Genomic DNA, 20,079 nt, shown 5'->3' with positions numbered 1-20,079 from the left:
CTGATCGGTGTATATACTAGGGATGTGCACAGATAGTCGACATTCGGTTATCCGCTCGACGCGCCACTATTCAAATACCAAAATCACTATTCAGTTATTTTACACATGCAATAGAGGTCTTCAACCTGACCAGAACTCGACCAGTTCTGACAAACCATCAGGTTTGGGTCAGTTTTTCAAGTATGGGGCGAGTTAGGGGCTGTTCAAACATGCTTTTCATCACAATACTTGCGTTCACTGCCTCACGGAAATGTCAGCCCACCACAGCAGAAAGCACATACTACATGCAGTGACAATTTAATTATTTTTGTTTGAGTTTAATGTGAGACTTTATCATTTGACTTTATCACACTGGTGGTGGTGGTGTAGTGGTCTAAGCACATAAATGGTAATCTGGTAATCAGAAGGATGCTGGTTCGATCCCCACAGCCACCACCATTGTGTCCTTGAGCAAGACACTTAACTCCAGGTTGCTCCGGGGGGATTGTCCCTGTAATAAGTGCACTGTAAGTCGCTTTGGATAAAAGCATCTGCCAAATGCATAAACGTAAATGTAAATTTGAAGATCTATGAATTTTGCTATTTAGGCTAATTGTTCGTTGTTCATTTTATTAGCTGCTATTTTGAGTTATTTCCATGGCAATAAACCCACTTCCTGTCTCAAGGATGTCATTTTAATGCCTCATTTATATTTTAAAATGCTATTAACATTAGGTTAAGTAAAAGTTTTAGGTTAGGAAGGTATGTTTTAAAAACGTCCATCTACATTTTTAGATGGACACCATTTTACTCGCTTTTGGCGCCCCCAGTTGGACATTTCACTGGAAACCTGCAGCCAAACGTGTTATACAGCACGGAAATATTGAGATCATAATTTTTATGTAAACCCAATGACTTTCAAACATTAAATAGATGAAAACAAATTGCATTCATTTATCCTACACTATCAGTATTAAACAGAAAGGCTTTGAGTTTTTAATTTAAAACTCACACAAGCTGTTTTAGCCCAAATCACTAAAGTATTTTTTTCCTGGAGCAACAACAACCTCCTGTGTTATCTATTCACAAACAGCTGTAATGAGATTAGAAAATGTTCAATGAAGCAATTCCCACTTGGACTCAAGAAAAGAGACACTCTGAGCAATTGGCATCATTCTGTTTGGTGAATACACCTTGTGGAAAGCCTAAGGGATCTCAAGTGATTAGGTTGTATTTTTTGTACCAGGTAAACATCAACAGTGTCTAAAAGCTCTATTTGTCTATTTAGGTACTTTGTTGAAAAATGTAAAGATTTAACAAGACATTAAGCGGTGCAGATGTTTGTCCTCACACTTAGAGGAACTGTTATCATCCACAAAGACCATTCAACAGATTTTGACTTAGAGACAACTGAGGATAAATGCAATATAGATACAAGGTAAACTGTAATGATCATCTTCAGGCTTTACTTAGCACATTTCCCTTTCCATTTCATATTTCAAGCTACATTGCTGTCCATCAACCATACATTTTTTCGGGACCAATTGTGGTGTCTCAAATGACTAACCATCTAGGTTATACATTTTCAAATTGTTGCATTATCCTTTTTTGTGTCTTGTGATGTGTTAACACTAGCTTTAGCGTATTAGCCAACCTCAGTCCAACACTACATCTCAAATGATGTTCATATTCACACAGCGTCAGATAATGGTAAAGCATTCAACTCACATTTGTAAGGTACTGTCTTCACAGAAGCTACGCTAGTTGCCACATTCATAAATAATTACAACTGTTTTGTCAGGGAAGCATCAAAGCCAGGTAACTCTGCCCCTTCCACTACGTAGGGCAAGCCGTGATCACTGAGTGCATGAAGTTTCCAACATTCCACACTCTGTTATTTGGGTTGAAGAAGTACATCATCTGGGTACTTGTAGTACTCTATAGGTGCATCCCACATTCTTTACTTCTGCACTATCCTATGCCATTTTGTAGTGAAAGTAGTGCTAGTGTGTTCACACTAAAAAATGCAAGAGTACCTGGATTATGTACTTTAACCAAAATAACAGAGCGTGGAATGTTGGAAATGTCATGCACTAAGCGGTCGTGGCTTGGCCTGCATACCAAAAGGGGCTGGGTTAACTAGCCTCAATGCTGGCCTTTCTTCTGTGAAGACAGCACCTTATATGTGAGTTCAATGATTTACCCTCACCCCACACTGTATGTAAACATGTTATTTGAGATATAAGTATTAGACTGAGGTTGGCTAATGCTAAAGTTAACGGCAATACATCTGGTGATTTTGAAATGTCACTTCCGTCAGCTGAAAAACAATGATTTTGGGGCGATTCTACACATTGCTTGTAAATTGTAATCAGGTACTGATCAGGTACTGATTAAAAATTACATGGCAATAAATGTAATCAGTAACACTTTTTACTGATTTTGAGTTAATCTAATCAGATTAGTTTAGGATTACTTTCGGATTACTTTCAACCTAATTTTGCAAGGTTTGACCGTATGAGTGGTGCTTATGTCCACAAATTCAGAAAAATTATTGCGAATGTAAAAATATGAAAGAAGTTTTCATGTTTTTCCACGTGATGCTGAGGTCTAGGCCCTCCAATATATCAAACACAGCTGAAAGCTATTTGGTTTGTTAAATGAAGCTTAACATTGTCTTTGTGTTTGTTTTTAAGTTGCCACATTATGCAATAGACTGGCATGTCTTAAGGCCAATATTAGGTAAAAAATGGCAAAACAATAAACGTTCTCTAGAAACTCAATCATTGTTTTGAGGAATGAAGGCTATACAATGCTTGAAATTTCATACAAAGATGTAACTACAGTCCTTTAAGACAAAGGACAACTGGCTCTAACAAGGACAGAAAGATATGTGGAAGTCCAGATGTACAACTAAACAAGAGGATAAGTACATCAGAGTCTCTAGTTTGAGAAATAGACACCTCACATGTCCTCCGCTGACAGCTTCATTGAATTCTACCCGCTCAACACCAGTTTCATGTACAACAGTAAAGAGGAGACTCAGGGGTGCAGCCTTATGGGAAGAATTGCAAAGAAAAAGCCACTTTGAAACAGAAAGTAAAGAAATGGTTAGAGTGGGCAAAGAAATACAGACATTGGAAAACAGATAATTGGAAAAGAGTGTTATGGATCTTAACCCCATTGAGCTTTTGTGGGATCAGCTAGACTGTAAGGTGCATGAGAAGTGCCCAACAAACCTATGGCAAGTGCTACAGGATGTGTGGGGTGAAATGTCACCTGAGAATCTGGACAAACTGACAGCTAGAATGCCAAGGATCTGCAAAGATGTCATTGATGCACATGGAGGATTTTTTTTTATGAGAACTCTTGAAGAATAATTTTTCACATAATTAATGTCCTGACTATATATTGTGATTAGTTAAATGCAGCTTTGGTGAATAAAAGTTCTTTATATATATATAAACATGACAGACTGACAGACAGTTATACATTCTCATTGGCTTATAATCCATCAAACACCTTGCTATGACTGGATCCGCATCAGGAACTTACTCAGCCTCAACATTTGCAATGGTCACAAGATACATACAGTACAGTCAGATTTATCCCAAGAAATCAAATGCTTTAATAACAACACCAACCCCACATGATACAGAGCAAATTGGGAAACATAGAGAAGTGGTAAAAGAAATCAAGTTGTGGCATACAGATCAGTGGTAGTCAGTTATTATCAATAAATCACTGGCTAAAAATAAAAAGTAGGTACTGATAATCAAGCGTATGTGTATCAAGTGCATTTGTTCACTCTCAGCTGCACAGCAGCGAATAGCTCTGCATGAGTCAGTGGAAAGAGACGGTGAGCTTGTTCGTGTCTTTTATGTTTACAGAAAGAGCGACTTTCTTTGATGTGCTTACTCAGAGATGCAGCTCTCCGCATAGCTCTGTCTTAATTAATGACTAATTACATCCCATTGCTTCTAATTAGAATTAAAAATCCAAGAGTGGTAAGGAAAGAAAGCGAGTTTGGAGCTGCCTGAAATCACAGGCATCATCTGCCTCTTCCTCGTTCTCTCTCATAATAAAATAAGACAAAGCTGAGAAAACATGTTCCATTCTTATCTCCTTCAGTGTGTTTAAACAATCCCAGAAGGCTGTCACATTTTATAGTCTAATACATAAAAATGGATATGATTATAATATATTATTCTAAATTTCTGTACAATCAAATCACATAGGTTGGTACTTGGAGTATAAAGAAACCAATTTAAAGTCACCTAAAGCCAGTAGTTGCCTGATGAGTTATCAGATTATTCATAATGTACTCTCTTTAATGCAGAGGCTGAAGGCTGATTTAGGGCCATGTAGCATGATTGTGAGTGTGATATTGCTTATATACAACAGTTCAATGAACAGTCATAAAAAACACATTTGTGCATGGAACTACTTTCTTATGCGACGGATCAGAATCTTCCGTTGCTGGTTCAACACAAATGATGCGTCCAAGCCTTCAAATAATTCAAAAATGTCACTTCAGAAATAGTATCACGGCTTGAGCTATTTCAAACAAGCTATTGGATAAACAAGGATGTGTGTGTGTGTGTGTGAGAGAGAGAGAGAGAGAGAGACGGAGCATGTGTGATCATCTGTTGCCACACCCAAGCAGAGATGCTGTCAGCTTTCTGAAGATCAGCTTTCTCAGTAGAAAAGTAGCCGTCCAAGTGGGGGTATATCTCACTATTTTGCGGTAGCCGTTGCGCAAGAGTTATTCACTATATAAACCGCAATCTCCTCCACCATTTTAAACAGCACGTCCTCTCCAATGTGGAAACTCCGGTAAGAGATAAGTACCTTGAAATCTGTAATAAATCAGTCTGTTGTGTCTCTCAGCTGTGATGAGCCTTAATGCTGAAGTTGTTAGTTTAAAGCCGTTTAAAGCTATTTCCTAGCTTTAGTAGTTTAGTAGTAATACGAGCGTTCATGGAGCACTGTTGTATGTAAATACTGGCTGATGCAGATTCACTTCACGTCACCTAACTGGTTTATATTACACACAAAAAATTATTTTGCCACCACCTGCTGGCTAACATGTGTAAATAAATAAAAAATACATGTAAAAAGAGACACATACAGTAGCTCTTAACACATATGCACTGCTCTTACACTTTAGTTTAGAACAGCGCAAACACAAGCAGAGTGATACATACAGTGAAGTGTCGAAGTGCTGATGGTGTCAGACCATCGGTGATCATGGAATGTCTCTCGTCCAATCAGATTCGAGGATCGGAACTAACTGTTGTATATTAAATAATAATGATTGCCGCAATAAACACTAAGACAACCAATTATCTCTAGGTGATATTGCAGATATTTTAGAATTTACTGTAAATGGGTTTATTTTAGATTGTAGATATATAAATGTAACTAGGGCTGTCAATCAATACAAATATAATTAAAATGAATTCCATGATGTGCCGATATATACAGTCTGCATAGTATTGCCCCGGATTCGACAAAACATCAAGGTGGTTCTTCAAGTTTGGACTGCTCCAATGGTAGGGAAATTCCTTTTTATGGAATTTTTGTATTGTCAAGAGGCATTATTAGTTGCATTACTTATTTTATGGGTTATTTTCCACATAATTAATTGCACTGAATTAGCATGTCAAATCAACAGCCATAAATCTACTTTATATAATAAAGAAATCACATGTGAGATATTTTTCAAACTGGCACATCAAATCACATTTTAGAGCTGGAGCTGCACTGAAGATGTGATAACCTGGAACTGTTTCTTTAAGAAAGTACAGTATTTCTAGCTGATCTAACCATTAAAAATTACTTTTGGTGTAACCTAATGTAGTCAGGTTGACTCAGTAATTTTAGGTAATATTTTGACTTGAATTAATTTAGATGTTACAGAATGAAGCACTTTTTTAGGTTACCTTACCTGACAAACACTGCATCTGTTTTATCACCAATATTATGGCATAATATAATACTGCATAAAAATAATGCTATATAATAAAATGTAAATGTTGTACTGAATGTATACAGTATATGCATGGGAGTTAAGAAAGCTAAAAGAACAGGATGCACAACGTGACACTGATAAAAGCAACTTTAGCTCTTTGTATCTGCACTGCCAAGCAAAACATTTACAGTCATGAAGTCATTATTCAAAAGATTCTTCTGTTTCTGCAAGTGTTCTCAAAAGCAGGCGATGACCATGCTATATAGTGAAACATGACCTCAATTTGCACCAGATTGCCAACAGTTCATCCGGTCCCTTTGGCAGTTTAGTTGCAAATTCCTAAATAAAATAAATATGCACTTTCGCATTTTTAAAGTGTGGCGGACCCTGTTATCAGCAGGTTACTTTCTCAACTAGGGATTCAGTCGACACTGCAAAATATGGTTGACTACGGTGATCCCATGTTTTGATTCCTCTTTCCAAGCATAACATATTTGAAGGTTTTGCGAACGGATAAATATTTAATTAACTGGATTTCTCAGTTCACGCAACTGCTCTATCTGGGTTATACAGACATGCAAATTCCCTTGCTTTAGAAAACCATAATTAATGCAAATTCTGATTTTGTTTACATCAAGGTGTGTTTATGCTGTCCTAGTTTTTATACATATTTCAAATTTCAAGCGTATTCAAGTAAAATTAGATGCACTGCAATATCATGTAAACATCTATTATACAGAAAGCCCAGAAGCAGGCATTCTCATTTTGCTGTTTTAATTCTAACCATTTCAAAACATCTCTGCATAAAAGCCTTTGAGATACTGGGATGTAACTTTCCATTGTACATGAGTGTGCACTCAGCATGAAGAGGAGGTACAGTATATGACCATAGCTTCCTTATAAAAGTAACCACAATATTGTCACAATTATGAAGAGTAAAGCAGACTACCAGAACAATATAAAGTATACCAGTGTCAATATAAAGCATGTGTCACCTATGCATCCCCTAAACACCCAGTTAAACACCAAGTATAGGTTCTGATTGAAATCGATACCATGACATAATAGAGATTTATGGTATGTTTCATTAAAGTATCAGCTTTACAGTAATTCAGATATTTCTCCAAAAAGTTCTCTTAAGAAATACAAATAGCAACAAATGAGACTGAGTTGCTGACACAGAGTAAGGGTAAACAGTTATAAATTCAATGTGGATACCAAAGTTTAGGTCAGTTATTAGATATATCTGATGAAATGTGTTTGTCCATGTTGACATTTATGACAACTACAGTACCCAAAAACACAATAACCGCCACATTAAATCTGGCTAATGCCAAAGTAAGTGAGTTAAAGCACCAGCCCTATATATGCAACCACCTTGTAGTGTCTGAGCTGTGCTGATTTATAGGCCTTTATCACACGTCCGTGTTCGCAGAGAGGAAGCTTCACATAGTAGTGTAAAATAACTTCCACTGCAGTCTGTTTCAATGACAGTGCCCACAGCATGGAATCATTATTTTATGTACAATTCATCTCTAATACTTAATCTAAACAGACCTACCTCTCCATACAATCATTACTCAGGGATAATGAAGTAAGAAAAAAAGATGTGTTGTTGTTTTATTATTTTAAACAGAATGTATGTGAGCAGGGAACACTTAGAGTATAAGAACGTTTTTGTATTAGGAGTGGTGGTGGCGTAGTGGGCTAAAGCACATAACTGTTAATCAGAAGGTCGCTGGTTCGATCCTCACAGCCACCACCATTGTGTTCTTGAGCAAGGCACTTAACTCCGGGTAGCTCCGGGGGGATTGTCCCTGTAATAAGTGCACTGTAAGTTGCTTTGGATAAAAGCGTCTCCCAAATGCATAAATGTAAATGTGTATTAGCTGAATGCAAGAATATATACAAACAAGTGTATCTTTAAACATTAAAGAGCATTAGAACAAGACAGGGGTATGCAGTAAGACACAAAAATATTTGGAGTAAAGATTATACAGAGTAGTTGTGCTGATAATGATCACATTGCTTTCATGTACGTACTTATTATAATCTCCATGTATTAAACATGTTCAAATAAAGAAACCTTTCCATCACCGAGTCTGATTACAGAAAATAACTGGTTTAATCAATGTAAATGTTGAGTTATATACATGCGGTTTGACTACGATGATTGGGGAAGCATCCACTCACGAGTCACGAAGCGAATGCAATGTAAATAAAACAAAGATGAAAATGTCAGCAGTGTTACAATAGTGAAAACAACTACATTAAAACACTTAAATGCTGTCTCTTCGGACTTGAGTTGAGAACAATAATCCTCTGGGAGAAAGCTGAACAGCACGTGCAACCTCGTGACTGGGAAATCTTTGTGCTGATAATCGCCTCACTCAGATACTATTAATTTTGTAGATACACATGGTGAAGTGTTAATCCAAAGAAACAATTAAACATCTGATGTTAACTGCCAAGTGCATCCAAGTTGGCTAAATTTATTTAGAAAAACAGCAATAGTCCATAGACAGATCAATGGGTGGATGTTTGGTTACGCTACTATTCGGAGCCGAATGTGACGACATGCGGACTGAGATAAAGACGGAAGTGTTCCACGATTCGATTGTATTCAATTTCTGGTCTCCAGTGTTTTCATATATTTCATATATAGGCATATAGTCTTAGCGGGTAATGTAATGTTTAAGGTATTACATTTGTTAAACATTGTCATAAAATATGCTAATACTTCACACAGTACAGATGGCCGTTTTTTTAGACAGTGCCTCTCCTGAACGTGTAGATGACATGAAGCGATGGTCCGAGGTGAGTTATGTTGATATCATGAATTATTCTGAGCGATTATGACAGCCAACATCTGCACAAGTTGAGCCTGAAATTACTTCTTACACCAAGTAACACTTCAATGGTTGTTGTTCTCCTCTAGATCGCTCGATTTGGCAGATTTTACTTGGCAGCTTGAGACCAGAAATACAAAACGGGCAATTAGAGTCATCATGGCCAGCCCAGTGGTTGCTCGGGAAAACTGTGGATAGTCTTTCTGGATAAGAGGCTTTGCAGAGTTTTTGTTTGACAGAGCTCATTGTGATTGTCCCACGATAAACCCTCTAGCATATATCAGCCCTGGAGAGTTTGCTCACTCACACACAGCCACCTGTCCGTCAAAAGGGAAGTTAAGGACAACTTAAAAAAGTCAGTCTCTTCCAAGTGAAGCCAAGTACAACATCTCTGCTATGCTGCCATGCCATTCTGCTGAGGTAATTAACCCCAACCTGCTGCTTATTAGACAAGATGAGAAATCGCAGCTTCCCAAAGAAGCAAATGCACTCCTTGGAGAAGGCAACATTTGTTTGACTTACATTTACATTTATGCATTTGGCAGACACTTTTATCCAAAGCGACTTACAGTGCACTTATTACAGGGACAATCCCCCCAGAGCAACCTGGAGTTAAGTGCCTTGCTCAAGGACACAATGGTGGTGGCTGTGGGGCTCAAACCAGCATCCTTCTGATCACCAGATTACCAGTTATGTGCTTAGACCACTACACCACCACCACTCCACTTTGTATATTTTATTCTGCCATCAAACCAAATATTCCATAAGAAATACTCACTCTTTGACAATACTGTACATGATAGTTAACATTCTATAATAGGTCCTATCAATAATCATGTGTACAAATTTTTCTCTAAACCTTAACAATTGCTACCACTAACAAAATGCAATAAAAAACATGACCATCACTACTGTATCATGCATCTATAGTATATGTTGTGATAAGGAACCAGTGGTGGATTACTGGCTTACTGGGTGCCTATATGAGCAAGGACATGATTAAGGAACTTTAGTACAATTTAAATAGGCGTTTTAAAAGTATTAGCATTTGTTGGCTCAGTGGTATAGTTTTTGTTCAGGGTGCGAAATCCCAACTCGAAATCTTTTTTATTTACTTATTTTTCAACAAAGCATTGTCGGCACTGGCTGATGAAGGTTGTGTGATGTGCAATAACTTTTCATCTTCTTTGCATGCTATGGTAGTGTAGGGAATTTCTTTTGTCTATATTATACTGTATATAGCAGGTGTCCCACATACTTGTACATTTTCAGGTGTGCGAGATTTTATTCAATTTTTTAAGAAGCTAAATTACAACTGAACTTGCAAGCCAGCAATCGCCATGCACTTTCATTGTATGCAAAAGAGTAGATTGGACATTTTACAAAATAGCTTATTTTGTGTCACATAGCGATTTTAATGATTATGTTTTGAGTGAATGCTTTAAAGCAGGGACTAAAAACTGTTCAAGGAATGAAAACGGAAAACGAATAAAAATGTTTGCAGAACGTAACCGAAAACGGAAACAAATTTATTTCCAATTGTTCCGGAGTGAACACGTTATTTTAAATGCTGGTATCTGGTTAATTTTGTTCCGATCATTTTATAATGAAACCAAAGGCCAAAGTGTTTCTCACAGAAAATGTTTGGAACTACTTTAATGTTTCTCAAAAAAATGAAACATGTACTTTGATCCTGAAGGAAACTGCTGCATAGCACATTTCCTTGTCTATTGCCCATAATGGAATTTTTCTATAAATGAAGACCTTTTGAAGAACTATGTAGAATTACTACATATACATTCACAGTTAATCCACATGTAAGGAAAACATTATTAGAGGTAAAAAGAACATTTCTCAGTTTCCAAGTCTTCACTGAATTATTGTTAGATATGATGCATTAATACAGATTTGATGCTGTTGGGTTTTGACTGAGAAGCAGATCTTTGTTATGATTTCTATGCTGATAAATCTACCACACAGAAGAAAAATATAGTTGCTTATTTTTGCTTATTTTGTTGAGACAATGGCTTATTTTGGGCTAGTTTTTCCAGACTAGGTGGCTTGTTTCTCTTGCAAGATCTGGCAACACTACAATCAGTCTTTCACCCACCCCTTAGTGCAGTGTACTGTCATTTTAAAAATAACATTATTAACCATTCTTTTATTATGTTCTAACTGGTTAACATTTGGAAACGAGACGTCTGAACCAGAATGAAATATCAAAGTTTTGCTCAGAACAAACCGAAATGTAAAACACTCCGTTTTTAGTCCATGCTTTCTAGCAAATGACCAAAGGACTCTATTGGACTCATTTGGACTCATTTGGACATGTGCATGGGTGACTTGTGTTTCAGCATTTTTTATTCTTTCATTGTTTTGGGCAGGTTGTACTTGACTCAAAAATTATTTATTTATTTATTTATTTTGAACGGGCAAGACACTTTTTATGTAATTTATTGCATCAGAGAAGATTCTATAGAAAACATTTCAATATACAGAAATCATATTTTCACATTTCTGTGTATCTCTGTTCAAAACAATGAAAAGAATATTTTAAAAGAAAATAGCTCACAGCTCTTTGTGATCTAACCGTCTTCTTATAAACCACTTTTACTAACCATTAACCTGATTAATAACATGACTTTAAATCTAAATGCTTTTATTTTAAAGACAGATTGAAGACAGAAAAGAAGTAACAAGGTAGCCTATTGCAACCATCACATCAGTTCTAAGCTGGTTTCATTCTGAATGGGTACCATTGAGACAAGCATCTAATCATGCCCACAAACCCCCCACACCCACAGACCGTTCACTCACCCTCTGATGCATATTACAAGAAAAACTGGAAAACTTTCTAGATCCGGCAACCGTCAGTCTGATTGGCTGATATTATATTATGATGATGTTTTAGAAAGCTGTGCAGTACAACGCACTGAATCCAAACGGTACAAATGTGAGTGTATGTAAAGCCACCTCCTACACTCTTTCACTGTTACTAAACAATGAAATGAGGGACTAAGTGTCTAGTGTGATTGTGTTGTTTTTATCTATTTAGATTTGAGCTAAAAATCCACAAAAGCGCTAAATAGCTGCTATGCTGAAGCCCGCTGCATTTTCATCAACTTACGGATGATAGGGAGATCAGGCAGGCCATCCTCCAGGCTGTTTGTACCAGGTGTTAAAGCCACAGCTGGCATGTACCTCTTCCACATACATCATTCATTCTGGAAAACACTTGCAGGTAGTACAGAGAGAAAGATTGTGTAGAATGTTTATACTTGTACAGTTGAGTTTAGAGTAACCTGGTTAACAGCACTTCTCCTTTCACTGTGACATATGAGTGCTTATTAGTGTACTGCAATGTGCATAGAAATGACCTTAAAGGGATAGTTCACCCAATAATGCAAATGTAATCATTATTTGCCATAATCGCCTTCATGATTTCCCTCAACCTGGTCTCATGGAATCACGTTACTATAACAGATCAATATTTAAGTCCTTATTTACAATAAATTTCCACTTTCACTTTCATATTCTTTCCCATTTTGTTTTAAAGTAAAAAAGACTTAAATATTGAACGGTTTCTCATCCAAACTTATTATATAGCTTCCTAAAATATGGATTTAACCACGGGAGTCTTATGGATTATTATATTGTGCCCTTTATGTGATTTTTGTAGCTTCAAAGTTCTGGCCACCATTCACTTGCATTGAGATATTCTTCTAAAAATCTTTGTTTGTGTTCTGCAGAAGAAAAAAAGTAATACACACCTGGGATGGCATGAGGACGAGTAAATCATGAGAGAATTTTACTTTTGGGTGTACTATCCCTTTAAACTTAAAAATCATATCTGTTTGGAAAAAACATTTAACTAACTTTTAGTGCCACACAGTGGGAATTTCAACTTGGAACTGCTGCAATACGTGTGATGGACCATGAGATCAGGCTGGTTAACCAAACCTGTATAAACTGAAGGAGAGCCTCAGTCACCATTCACTTTCATTGTATGGAAATAAGATGCAATGAAAGGGAAAGGTAGCTGAGGCTGTCAGTCCCTCACTTAAAAACCCTTTCGCACGTACGATCAAACTGGTGTGATTACACTAGGCTGGGCTCAGATGTGTATAATCAAAGTGCAATCTGCATTCTTGCTGCTGTTTACAAGCAAAAGAGGGACTGAAGTGGTTGTCATAATGAACAAGCTGCTCAAATAGTCTTTTCAACATCACAATATTTTCACGTTGCAAACTTTCAAACAATCCCTAAATAAAAGTATAAAGCCGTTACCGTCAGAGCGCACTGTTTTGATGCAGTGCGGTGGCCATGTATTCTGACCTCAAACAAAGAATATACAACAGGGCTCGACAATAAGGACTGCCCGATGGCCCGGGGACAGTGTGAGAAAGATTCGGGCCACTTGCTAGAACTGTCACTTGCCCGATCAGGCCAGTGCTGCATTTATAACATTAGTGCAAGCAAACAACAAGCGAGAGAGCCCACAAATTACATGGAGCGAACACGAGTATATTAATCTCGCAAAGATGTGCAAATGCTTAATATACTGGACGTGCCCAAGCACAAGATCGTGCAGACACAGAGTGCACTCTCCTAGCACTGTCCTCGCTCTTTTACATTTACATTTATGCATTTGGCAGATGCTTTTATCCAAAGCGACTTACAGTGCATTTATTACACGGGTAAATGGCAGGACGGCTGAGGTCAATATGATGTATTTATGAATTTATATCTGTAAAGCACATATATGGGGTTACATAAGGCATAAATCATATCTTGCAAATTATAAATGTGGTTACATTTTGGGGGGGACATTGTATTTTTTACTCCCCATTTTCTCCCCAAATTTGGAATGCCCAATTCCCAATGTGCTCTAAATCCTCGTGGTGGCGTAGTGACTCGCCTCAATCTGAGTGGCGGAGGACCAATCTCAGTTGCCTCTGTTTCTAAGACCATCAATCCGCGCAAAAAAAAACTTAAAAGTGACTACAGAACCATCAAGGAAAAGTGGAAGTGGTTTGACCAAATGGATGCTATCTAAACCGGCGAGCAATGGGAGGGAGTGTGCCCTGGTTGATCCACGATGGAGGATGGTATGTTTTGTTATGTTAACTCTATACTCTGCTTGAAAGCTTCACTTTATTTAGTTGACCAGCTACTGGAAGATTGCTTCTAAAACAACCAGACCAGTTTAACTGTTACACTTAAATCAACATGCAACAACTGCTTTATGCAGCAAAATGAGCTAGTAGCTAACCGCTAGCGGTCGTGTTATTGTTTTGGTAAGTTGTGTCGTGTTTAAGATGATGTCACAGCAGTACAGGCGGCACAACTATGACGATCAGCCAATAATCCCACCCATGTTGAGGGGCACTAAACTGCAGTGGAAATGCAAGCTAAGAAAAGTAAAGCAAGTAGAGTTGAGGCGAGTCGAACCATAACGTGCAGTGGAAAAGTGCCATTAGAACTTTATAGTGTAAAATGATCCTGCCCTTTGGGACACAAACTTGAAAATCTTAGTTAAACTATAAAGATCATAGTATCAGCAACCACTGATAAACCCCAAAAATCCACATCACGCAATTAAAATATTCAAGAGAGTTCCATTCTCCAAGCCAGTTCTTGAAGCCAGCACAGTCGTTGCCAAACAAACATGTCTGGGGCTGCAGCTCGGGAATCTTTGCTCAAGTAATCATCGTTAGCTGTCTCTGAGCTCTGTAAGGTTCGCTTGAACTCTTGATTCAGTGTTGAGCACTACAGTGTCTGTAGTGCTCAACACTGATATCAGTATCAGTATATCCAGTTGGTAATAAAGGTAGAACAGACCACAAATGTGGCTGTTATAAGAAGATACAAAGACATTAGAAGAGGAAAGGAATATATAAAGCTATTTTCAGTAATTATAACATGCATGCTTAAACTATATGATATATGTGTTCCCACTGATATTCAGGGAGACAAATACTGTAAATCTTTCTGTGTTTTGTTGTAAGCTAATAAACCAGGAACAGATGAGTAAATTGTTCTTTTCAGTTCTGCTACAAATTAGTGCTATCTGAAGAAGTTCCAGATCCAAGACTAAAGCTTGTGTAACAGCAAGAATATACAAATGCTTTATTGTTGCATGCCATTTTGGCAGACACTCTCGGTGGAAAGAGAGTTTGAGTGTACTAATTACAGGGCAAAAGCCACCACCCACTTGTGCAAAAATATTATGAAGATCAATTAACAGATTTATTAGTGACCAAGGCATTGAAATGCATTAAATCCAAATTAATTAATGCATTGCTAATATACTATATGATGACATAAGGAAATGTGTTGTGTGCCGAGAAGTGAAATTCAGTGCTGAAAGATCTCAACTAGAGACTGAAGCAATCAGTCACTTTTCATAATTAATGTTCAGATGGAGCCAAGTTCATTAAGAGTCCCCAAAGAGAGAGGGAGAGGAGTTTGCGATCATCAATGGTCTTTGTGAAGCTGCCAGCACTAAAAGTAGAGGTCACACCTGCATAAAAGTGTCGTTACCAAGGAGGTAAAGTGCAATCATCCCGAGCTGCACAAAATATGACTAATGCTCAATTGGTATTCAGGACATCATGATGATTTTCTATAGATCATCACTGTTTTTCATCTGACTGATAGAGTCATTTACTCATTAGAAAGACTACCATTTCAGAGCAGCCTCGCCTCGTGTGTGCTTATTGCCAGCAGCCACTTTCACCTTGTAGCTCAACACTGGTTGTCTACTGAACCTAAGCTGGGTTTAGCTTGGTTAGTACCTGAATGGAAGACCTCCTGGCAAAAAATAGTGTTGCTGCTGGAAGAGGAGTTAGTGAGGCCAGCAGGAGGTGCTCACCCTGCAGTCTGTGTGGGTTTTAATGCCCCAATATAATGATGGGGAACGCTTTGGATTTGACATTAAAATGAGGTCCTGACTTTTTGTGGTCATTAAAAATCCTAGTGCAATACTTGTTAAGAGTAGGGGAGTTACCCTGGTGTCCTTGCCAAATTTCCTCATTGGTACGTATCAATCATGGCCTCGAGAATTGTCGCTATCACTCTCTCCTCTCCACCAATAGCTGGTGTGTGGTTAGCGTACTGACATACTGTGCCTGCTGTCACATCATCAAGGTGGATGCTGCACACTGCACACTGGTGGTGGTTGAGGAGATCCCCCTGTTCCCAATGTAAAGTGTGTTGAGGACGGTCAGAAAAGTGCTATATATATATATATATTTGTAAAAATAATTCATTCATGTCCACAGCTACAATGGTGCAGACAAAAATTGACCATGGTTACCATAGCACCGAATATCTCAGCTCTTTTGGTCCATACAATGCAAGTGAATGGGTGCCAACATTTTTAATAAAAGTAATCCATATAACTCCAGTGGTTAATTCAATGACTTCTGACATGAAATGAAAGGTGTGTGTGCGACACAGATCAATATTAATTTAAGTCCTTTTTACTATAAATTCTCCTCCCTGGTCAGTCAATCTCAACTTTAACTTTCACTTTCAAATTCTTCTTGTGTTTTTGGTGATTCAAATTATTCCTGCATATCGCCCCCTACTGGGCAGGAAGAAGAATGTATTTCAAAAAAGGACTTAAATATTGATCTGTTTCTCACCCACACATATCATATCACTTCTGCAGATATGGATTAAAACACTGCAAATTAAAACAAATGCAAAACATTTGCTTTTTGGAACGTCACATTTTTGGCACCATTTCACTTGCACTGGATGGACCTACAGGGATGAAATATTCTTCTAAAAATCTTAATTTGTGTTCTGCAGAAGAAAGAAAGCCATACACATCTGGGATGGTATGAGGTGATTAAATTATTTTATTTTTGGGGGAACAATCCCTTTAATATCCTGCAATTACTGTGATTATAGTGGGAAAGAATGGAAAGTAGACAAAGTGGAAAAAAGGCTTCTGAAAACACAGTTACCATAAGAGATTCCACATCAAATTATATATATATATATATATATATATATATATATATATATATATATATATATATATATATATATATTTTAATGTTGTCAATCCGTTAATATATGTGTGTGTGTGTGTGTGTGTGTGTGTGTGTGTGTGTGTGTGTAAAATATTATTATATAAATATTTATTATACATAATATACTGTATATACAGTATATTATGTATAATAAATACTTATTTTAATACATTATATAATTACAAATCGTATATCAATTCTATATTATATAATGTATTTGATATGCAATGTATAAATACAATTAATTTACATTTGTATTATTGTATATAATTTGTATAAACATGAATATAATTGTTTTGTTCAATAGTTATTTATTATTACATTAATAATTAAATTATATATCTAATAAATACATTTTTGTAGAATTTCTGGTTCTTATTTCTAAAGAATTAGCAAAAGTGATACAGTCTACCTAAGTGTTATAGGAAGAAGAAAAAAGGGAAGAAAAAAAGTACATTTGCTTCTTGAAAACGAGTCCAAAAATAACTTCAAAAACACCAAAGGGAAAATGCGCAACCCAGTAGACTATGTGTGACACAGCTACAAACCAAATGTTACGGTATTTGAAGTTAAGGTAATAATGCCAAATGCATCAGTTCAAAATGCGCTCATTTTACCTTGTATATGCTGATTAACTACATTCTCCAGCCGATCCAATCGCTCTATAATCCGCAGAGTTTCGCCTTTCCTGTCGCCCTCCAACTTTTTGGCTGGGACAGGCATCGGCACTTTGATGTACACATTAGCGATGTAATTAGTCACCCATCCGACATACAAAAGACACACAATGTTGGTCATTCCACTTAGTATCACACACGTAGACACCAAAGTTTTGGTTCTCCTGGTGCAAGCCATTCCGACATCCCTCCATATAGAGTCCGAGACACAGCGGACAAGTTCACCTGTCCTCAACTCTGTTTACTCGCTTGGAGAATTACGTGTTAGTTGAATGTGCGCAAATGCGCAACAACGCATTACGCACAGATTATTCCTGCTTAGTTCCGTGCGTGCTTTATCATTCTGGGTGTTCTCGAACAGATTCCAGAGGCTTGAAATGTTTAACTGGCGTCTTGTTCCAACACGAAGCTCCGCGTTATCCACCGGCAGCGGTGAGCAGCACTAAAGCAGGGGGAGTGAAGGTGTGTGTGAGTGTGAGTGTGTGTGTGTGGTTTGATCCTCATCCAGTTGACCAATAAGATGCGACAGTAATGCTATCTATGGAACCAATTGCACAATAGAGGCGTGCTTTGCTACTAAACCGAGAGAGACTGACACTTTTTTATAAAATAAACTGTATTAACCCCTCTTTTTCATACAAATAAACCTGACACAAAAAAAAATCAGAAAGCAAAGGAGACAATGGAGGACAATGCAATATGCAAAGATGTATGCCTATTACTCTCAGAGCCCTTAACTTGGAATTTTAAATAATAGCTACAAAATCGTATCTAGATGCAAAATGTTTTGATAACTTGTGCATATTTTGTAGCCTAAACAAAAAAGGGAACATTCTCTTATAACAAAGAGCATTCTGTCTCCAAGGAAGTGGGTGGAGGATATCATTTGCCCACTTGTAATCAACATTGTATGCAATTGTCTGAACAGGAACCTATTGCATTTGTTTTTCCTTGAGTGTGTGCCCATATTTATTCACACATTTTATATGCCAAGTCACTTTGAACTGAGGAGGTTAAGAATAAAATATCAAAGGCATCTCATTGTGAGCAACAGGTGCTGATCTATCAGGATAGCATCAGGTGGCAAATTCCACCCTAAGAAAAAGCATTTACACCCCAGCATTAGTATCTCGATGTATAAAAAATAAATGTACTCTGTGTAGGGGTTTATTAATTTCGAACAGCCTTAACCGAGCCCACAACACAGACCTATTGAGTGAGTGACCATTGCAGCGGCCATGATAGATTACATCAGCGGCCAATCGCATGACAGATTACATCAGCGCCCAATCGCATGACAGATTACATCAGTAGCCAATCGCATGATAGATTACATCAGCGGCCAATCGCATGATAGATTACATCAGCGGCCAATCGCATGATAGATTATATCAGCGGCCAATCGCATGATAGATTACATCAGCGCCAATCGCATGATAGATTATATCAGCGGCCAATCGCATGATAGATTACATCAGCGGCCAATCGCATGATAGATTACATCAGCGGCCAATCGCATGATAGATTATATCCAATTACATGATAGATTATATCAGCGGCCAATCGCGTGATAGATTACATCAGCAGCCAATCGCATGATAGATTATATCAGCGGCCAATCGCATGATAGATTACATCAGCGGCCAATCGCATGATAGATTACATCAGCGGCCAATCGCATGATAGATTAAATCAGCGGCCAATCGCAAGATAGATTATATCAGCGGCCAATCGCATGATAGATTACATCAGCGGCCAATCGCATCATAGATTACATCAGCGGCCAATCGCATGATAGATTACATCAGCGGCCAATCGCATGATAGATTACATCAGCGGCCAATCGCATGATAGATTATATCAGCGGCCAATCGCAAGATAGATTATATCAGCGGCCAATCGCATGATAGATTACATCAGCGGCCAATCGCATGATAGATTATATCCAATCACATGATAGATTATATCAGCGGCCAATCGCATGATAGATTACATCAGCAGCCAATCGCATGATAGATTATATCAGCGGCCAATCGCATGATAGATTACATCAGCGGCCAATCGCATGATAGATTACATCAGCGGCCAATCGCATGATAGTTTATATCCAATCACATGATAGATTATATCAGCGGCCAATCGCATGATAGATTACATCAGCAGCCAATCGCATGATAGATTATATCAGCGCCAATCGCATGATAGATTATATCAGCGGCCAATCGCATGATAGATTACATCAGCGGCCAATCGCATGATAGATTATATCAGCGGCCAATCGCATGATAGATTACATCAGCGGCCAATCGCATGATAGATTACATCAGCGGCCAATCGCATGATAGATTATATCAGCGGCCAATCGCATGATAGATTACATCAGCGGCCAATCGCATGATAGATTACATCAGCGGCCAATCGCATGATAGATTACATCAGCGGCCAATTGCATGATAGATGACATCAGCGGCCAATCGCATGATAGATTACATCAGTGGCCAATCGCATGATAGATGACATCAGTGGCCAATCACAGACGTGCTGAGCTGCTGCAG

General features: G+C 37.8%; 1 protein-coding gene across 1 annotated transcript in view; it reads right to left on the bottom strand.

Annotated features, from left to right (window-relative positions):
- The window catches only part of galnt18b (UDP-N-acetyl-alpha-D-galactosamine:polypeptide N-acetylgalactosaminyltransferase 18b), a 108,680-nt gene extending 90,722 nt beyond the window's left edge, over positions 1-17,958 (bottom strand). The window contains exon 1 of the mRNA XM_052141864.1: positions 17,465-17,958. Coding sequence (XP_051997824.1) covers positions 17,465-17,702 — 238 coding nt within the window. The 5' untranslated portion in view covers positions 17,703-17,958. The remainder of the gene's footprint in view (positions 1-17,464) is intronic.
- Positions 17,959-20,079: the final 2,121 nt, after the last annotated feature.

This window comes from Xyrauchen texanus, chromosome 1 (genome assembly GCF_025860055.1).
Source record: "Xyrauchen texanus isolate HMW12.3.18 chromosome 1, RBS_HiC_50CHRs, whole genome shotgun sequence".
NCBI lineage: Eukaryota > Metazoa > Chordata > Actinopteri > Cypriniformes > Catostomidae > Xyrauchen > Xyrauchen texanus.
The sequence above is the reverse complement of the archived record's forward strand: the minus strand, read 5'-3'. Positions and strand labels throughout refer to the sequence as shown.